The 6,910-nt window shown below is 31.2% G+C and overlaps 2 protein-coding genes across 2 annotated transcripts; one reads left to right on the plus strand and one right to left on the minus strand.

Annotated features, from left to right (window-relative positions):
* Nucleotides 448–3,040, plus strand: LOC107628785. The gene is made up of 7 exons (XM_016331386.2): nt 448–740; nt 905–1,004; nt 1,089–1,209; nt 1,307–1,428; nt 1,801–1,922; nt 2,005–2,164; nt 2,912–3,040. The coding sequence occupies exons 1-7, from the start codon at nt 614–616 to the stop codon at nt 3,024–3,026; spliced, it is 867 nt and encodes a 288-aa protein (XP_016186872.1). The 5' UTR covers nt 448–613; the 3' UTR covers nt 3,027–3,040.
* LOC107628786 (probable BOI-related E3 ubiquitin-protein ligase 2) lies at nt 3,898–5,296 on the minus strand. The gene is made up of 2 exons (XM_016331387.2): nt 4,678–5,296; nt 3,898–4,473 (listed from the first exon to the last, which is right to left on the minus strand). The coding sequence occupies exons 1-2, from the start codon at nt 5,014–5,016 to the stop codon at nt 3,976–3,978; spliced, it is 837 nt and encodes a 278-aa protein (XP_016186873.1). The 5' UTR covers nt 5,017–5,296; the 3' UTR covers nt 3,898–3,975.

The raw sequence follows: 6,910 nt of genomic DNA on the forward strand, positions 1-6,910 counted from the left end.
GATACTGAAAAAAAAAAAAAGAAAAAAAAAAGGAGGCGTTTCTCTTCCAAGAGAAAATAATCAAATTTTAAAGCTTCTTTGTGTTCCTTCATTCATATTAGATCACTGAACAGGGAATAAGAAAGTCAACACTTTGTTGTATTATCTGAAACCACAAGGATGAATGGTGATGAACGACTTCAATTTAATGAACTGTTAACTAAATACTAGCTAGTCAAAAAAGGCGTCGCCAATTTTGATGAACAGAATTTGGAATCTGCATTTCCATTTTGTTTTTATTCTCTTTTTTTTGTGAGGTCAGGTGTTTTTATTCTCTTTTTTTTTTTTTGGTTATGGGGTGTTTTTATTCTCTTTGTCTTCTATTTTAGGGTTGTTAAAATAATATATGTGGGTTTCACTCGACGGCCCAATAGGCCCAAATCCTACCCAAGACAAAAACGACACCGTATCGCGTCCAAAGACGAAACACCGTTCTTCGTCGTCTTCATCCGCGATTGCAAACTAAACAGAATCATATTGGCACAGCTCACACTCTACACAATTCAATTAAATTCCACTGCCGAAGCAACCAATTTTGCAGGTTTAACAGCGGGAATCGAAAACTGGAACGAATATGAGGAAACGCACCGTTTTGGCATGGGTAGTAGCAGTTGTTTGCTTCGTAGTGCTGATGATCGTTACCCCAGCCATTCCTCAATCACAAGAATACCATGATTTCGCAGACCAGCGCACCTTCTTTGGTAACCCGCTCTTCGCTTTTTCTACCTCACTTCTTAATTTCTTATTCAACTCCATAATTTATCTGTTTACTTTTAACCCTTTGAGCTCAATCTAAGTTCAAACTTTTAAATTTGAACTTGGCTGGAGGATCTTTCATATTTTTATACTTTCTCTTAATTTGCAGGCATTCCTAATGCACTTAATGTGATATCAAATTTCCCATTTATGATTATTGGCCTTATTGGGGTTATTCTCTGTCACCATGGAAATTATTTCAAGCTCAGGTAGTGTCTTAGACTTACATAAAAGGGAATTGGTTTCTGTGTGCACTTGCTGTTAATATTGATATAAGTCTTTGTGCCACAAAGCTTGCAAGGAGAACTATGGGGTTGGACATGCTTCTATGTTGGTGTGGCCGCAGTTGCTGTTGGATCTTCATACTATCATCTCAAGCCGGATGATGCTCGCCTTGTGTGGGACAGGTTGCCTGTGAGTTCCTTTCGTTGAAGATGAATATAGACTTCCCCACATTTTTTTCACTAGTTTTATTTGTCAATTTTCATCCGGAAACACTTTGTTATTACAGATGACTATTGCTTTTACATCAATTGTGGCGATATTCATCATCGAGAGGATCGATGAGAGGAAGGGAATGATTTCAATTATACCTCTAGTTTTGATCGGTATAATAAGCATTGTGTATTGGAGGCAAGCTTACTCATTTGTTCTATTATGTACCCGTCCTTTATATTATTGGAATTTGGAAGTCCATTCCTTGATTAAGGTCATGGATTTAAGTTTGCTTCCACATATTGTTGATGGAATTCGTTCCTTTTCCCCTGAAAGTAAAGACTGATTGTAGATTATCTGCCAATTCTAAAACATATCTTCCATAAATGGTTACAAGATTCATTGTGGCAGCCAATATTATGGAGACTTTATATTATGGCAGAAGTTAGAATAGTTATTTTTTGATGATGTGATTCCTTTAAACAATTTCCAATTGAGGTTAATTGCAAAGTAATTTGATTCTGAAGTTCAACTATTGATATGATTAATCTTGTCCTCCACACAATCCAGGTTCTTTGATGACCTCCGTCCATATGCCGTAGTCCAATTTGCTCCGTGCATCGCCATTCCTCTCATGGCTATTTTGTTGCCTCCGATGTACACACATTCAACTTACTGGCTCTGGGCTGCAGGTTTGGATTCGTGAGACAGTAACACTTTGAAGTTTATTCCAACTACTGATCATGCTTAAAATTTAAATAAACTCTTTTACAGGGTTTTATCTTCTAGCGAAGGTGCTAGAGGCTGCTGATAAGGTGATCTATGAATGGACTCATCATATTGTCAGTGGTCACACACTTAAACATTTGTCTGCAGCTATGGTTCCTGTCTTTTTGACATTAATGCTTGCAAAGAGGAGTGTTGATTCAGAGAGGTATTATGCATTTCTGCTACATTAAACTTCCTACAACTAGATTACTAGTTATTTAGTTCTTTTCAAAACTTGATTTGAGTGCAAGAATACAGCCTCTAACTGTGGAAACATGTGACATAGTATTGTAGTCAACACAAAATTACTCTGCATTCAGCTTGAGCCTTTAGTTCTATCCGATGTGCTTTCTTTAATTTCTCAATATGGCTGATGAGATTTGATAGAGCTTGGAAATATGAAAGTAATGTTAGCAAACTTTAAGAAAGGAAATCTTGTTTCTGAATATACTTTTCCCCTTCTCTGTTTGACTAATAAATCTTGTAGTTATTTTATAAAATCGTTTTTTTGCCCCAATTGTTTCATTTGATTACAAATTATTTAGGCAACACATTAACTTTCACTGAATCTATGCTCTTATTGTCTTGTATCCCTCTTACTATAATTTTTCCTTCATTACATGATATTGATACAATAACTAGTGTTATATTTCATATGCTTTATCTTGCATTACTAATTTATTAGCCAAAACTTATGCAAATCTCAGTTGCATGTTTGGCTGCATCACTGTGACTACTCATGTCAGAAAGGGCTATAAGGACTAGGCATCCATCTAGTTTAGCAACCCTAATTATTCGACAAAGCAAACTGTTCTGTGCCTTTTCACCCGTGGTTTTCGCGTGAACAAAGGAGTTGCAATTTCTTTTTCAGTTGTATATGTTGATTCTTTTTATTGTTGTGATGTTGATGCAGGCAAAGTTTACTTAAAACCTGGAGAGTTTCATGGACCAAGTACAGAGAGGGTAACTCCAATGTTGAGAGCTACACTATATCTTACTCAAATGTGCCTGTTGAGGAGCCCCAATAGCATCTCTTTTCTTTCTTACTGAGAAGAACAGCTTAATTTTGATGTATCAAGTTTTTTTTTTTTCTTTTTACTTGCTTCCATTAGGGTGTGAAGTGTGAACAAATCATTGGATGCAAGTATAATTTGTTTTACAAAACATCAAAATTATTCACTACCAAATAATGTTCCATAGGATAACATTACTTGTAATTAACAATTTAGCTTATAGTTTGTAATATGTATAGTTCATGATATTTGTCACATAAAAGAACTATTGAAAATCTGTGATAGTCAAGTGTTGTCTATTTCTAATTGTATTAGTGTTCAGCATTTGATAATGAAATGTTACTGAAATTACGAGCTCTAGTTGATAAGGTATACACTATAGTCCAATAGAGTTTATCACCTTATAATAAAATCTTTTCAAAGAAAATGTCAAATTATGTTAGATATGGTTGAAAATACATTAATATTTAGCCCCCTTAATGACTAAGAAATTGATTTGTTAAAGGTGACTTTTCTTTATAGTTATGATAGAATCTGGAATTGTTATTATACTATTATCTATCGGAGAAAATATTTTTTTATATATTTTGATATTATTCTAAATATTTGCTTGATATTTGCATCTTATTTAATTAAAACACTTATATCATTCTAAATATTTGCTTGATACTTGCATCTTATTAATACAATTTTCCGTTAGGAATCAGTATACATTTCAAAAGACTTGTCCTTAAATAGTCTTTTTAAGGAGTGTTGTATTTTTTCTACTACTATATTTATTATCTCTAAATCTCTGCTAACAAAGTAAATTTTTAAAAAATAGTGTAACAATATAATTTTAAAATACATCCAGTAAACCAAAGAGAATTCAAAAAATCAAAAAGTCTTGCTTGTAAACATCATGGATCCTAATATTTACTAGTTAATAAAAAATAAACATGAATAGTCAAATTTAAAGCCTATATTAGAAAATCAAAGTCTCTATACTACCTTTTTTTTGCATTCCACAAACAGGACAAGCTTCAAGAAATGTCTCGCATTCTTTGCATGAAGAAAGGTGCCTGCATGGAAGAAATAAATAACACGAAATCCTAGAATGACAACTTTTACATAACATCATGATATTATCATTAAGATTATCATGTTCTTCTTCAAAGTGTGCTTCATCACAACATGATTCTTCATCCTTTGTTCCCACTACCATTTTTTCTTTCATCTCTTCTAATGTTTTGTGCAAAGACAATGCCATTGCTTCGTTTTCGTGTGCTACTTTTTGCCATGCTTGGTTTTCTGCCTCTAGTCTTCTTAAATAATTTTCCAATTCTATCCTTTTCATTGAAACTTGTGCTATCTCTTCATCTTTCTCCATCAGCATAGAGAGTGATCGAGATTCAAACTTCTTCAATAATGATGCCACTTGTTGTTTATCTTGCTCTTGTAGCATAAATCTCAACTTTGCATTCTGCCCATCATACAAAAATTATGATTAGAAAAAAAATATATTATAAAAAGTTTGTTGCTTTGGAATTTCAAGTCTTATATTATTATCTACTAAACAATTTTCTTTTATATTATTAACTTTTAAGGCAAAATACAAATGCAGGTTTGATAACACATTGAAACAATACAAAGAATATAATACTTGAGAATAAATTTGAATCCTAACCTCTAATCTGATGTAATGATCAACCTGGTCTCTCTGTATATCATATTGAGCAGCAAAGGTAGGTAAAATTTTTGATGGTGTTGAATGGTGATTGTTGTTGAGTTTTGGATCATAATAAAAGAGATTAGTAAAATCATCGTAACCAACCATCTGATCTTCATTGTATGACTGTTGCAAACGTTGTTGCAATTGTAATTGTTCTTTCTGATGATGTTGTTGTTGAAGATTAAAACATGATGATGAATCAAAGAGTCCATCATCACAATAATAACCATTGTTGCAAAACGGAGATACATCATTGTTGTTACTCGAACAATAAAACTGTGCTTGTATCGCCATATCAAAGTTTGGAAAGCTTTCTTCTTGAAATCTCCTTAATTCAGCATGCCCAAATGAGATTCAGTTAATGTTGAAGCACATATATATTATAAAGTTTCAAGGATGAAAATAGTTTATTTTTTCACGGTCTCTCGGCGGTTTATAGGGTGTGCTATTATTGTGGGGATGATAGCTGTATGTGGAATGAAGTTCTAGCCAGTGATATGTGCCTCTCTATATATATTCATTGATATTTGAAGTTTGAAACTGTTGAAAGAAAAAGTTGAAAGAAAACTTGTGCAGATAACAATAAACAAATTATTTAATAGTTTAAAATATGAATTAATTTTTATGATTGTATAAATAATAAATTGTGTATTATTATATTATTAAAAATAATTAATTTTTAAATTATTTAAACATGTGAATCTAGTTAAATTATTGTGTAAAAGAGAGGATATTAAAAATAATATATATTAGTGATATGTCAACATAATGTTACATTATTAATGACACACATTTAATGGATAGATTTTGATTGAGCAGAAAGAAAAAGTAACCGATAAAAATTGAAAGTTGAAAGTTGAAAAGGAAATAAATAAAAATAAATAGAAGGAGGAGCAGGAGCCTATAAAGGAAAAATATAGCGTAGGATTAGGTTAGTGTGTGTTTGAGTTTGTTTCGCTTTCATTTTGTAACTTTAATATTCACATTTTTCATATTATAAGCAATAAATATAAAGAAGGAAAAAGAGGGTGTTATATTGTGTTGGACGCGGTAAGCTGCAACGTACCACATGCATATTTTGTGACTACACTTTCGGGTCAGAGATCTCAGAAGAAGAAGCGTTTTGAATAAATTTGAGAATTATTATCATCTCATTTTGAATTCCAAACAAGTGGTTGGCAACTGACGGATCACTCAGAAACTCACAAAAACTTGTGACTTCAATTTCATATTCAAGAGCTTGGAAAAGTAAAAATATACTCACACAAATTTTGTCGGTTTCATTTGTTACTCTTTTGAAAAAGTAATGTATGGTTGGATAGAAAACCAAATAATACGAATAATAATGCATGCATGATATTTTCTCCATAAATATTGTCGTGTTTGTAGATTTCTAATAATCCTTTGTTTACGAATTCTTAGCTGTCAATTCGAAGGCTTTGTTGGATTTTCTTCTTATTTTTTTAAAGAGCGATGCTAGGGCCAGCAAATTTTGTGATTAGTAGCTATCAAATAATCATCAATGATGATTTAATGGTGTGAGATTTCATCCAATAACTCACCTTTCTCTGCTGGTTATATGGCCAAAATTCAATAAAATTATTGCCTCCTAGACTTTTCCTTTTTTAAAATTCCATATAGAATACTTTTAAAATTAGTTTATATTTGTCCGTATTGTTGTTAATAAAGAATAATATTATCAAAATAAAAAATAATAATATCTGTTTCTTAATATTACTTAAAAAGTAAGCTTAAGATTGTTATCCAATTATCATAATGACAATAAGGAAGGAATTGGTAATTATCTACCATTCCTCTTCAGATTATGGATTGATTTTTCTAAGTTGTTAAAAATAGGGTAAAGTATATTTTTTATTTCTAAAGTTTGACAAAAAATTTAGAAATATTTTAAAGTTTTATTTTGTTTTAATTTTGTTTTAAATGTTTTCGATTTACATTAAATATATCCATGATGGTTAATTTTTTAAAAAATTTAAAACTGATTCAATAATAATTTCATAAGAACAACCCTTTAACACAAGTAAATTAAGCATAATTTTCATACATTATTGTTAGATTGATCTTAAATTTTTTGAAAATTTAGCCGTCGATGGTATATTTGATACAAATAAAAAATTTTTGGGATAAAATTAAAATAAAATAAAACTTAAAAATATTTTTAAAATTT

The sequence above is a fragment of the Arachis ipaensis genome, chromosome B03 (genome assembly GCF_000816755.2).
Source record: "Arachis ipaensis cultivar K30076 chromosome B03, Araip1.1, whole genome shotgun sequence".
Lineage (NCBI taxonomy): Eukaryota > Viridiplantae > Streptophyta > Magnoliopsida > Fabales > Fabaceae > Arachis > Arachis ipaensis.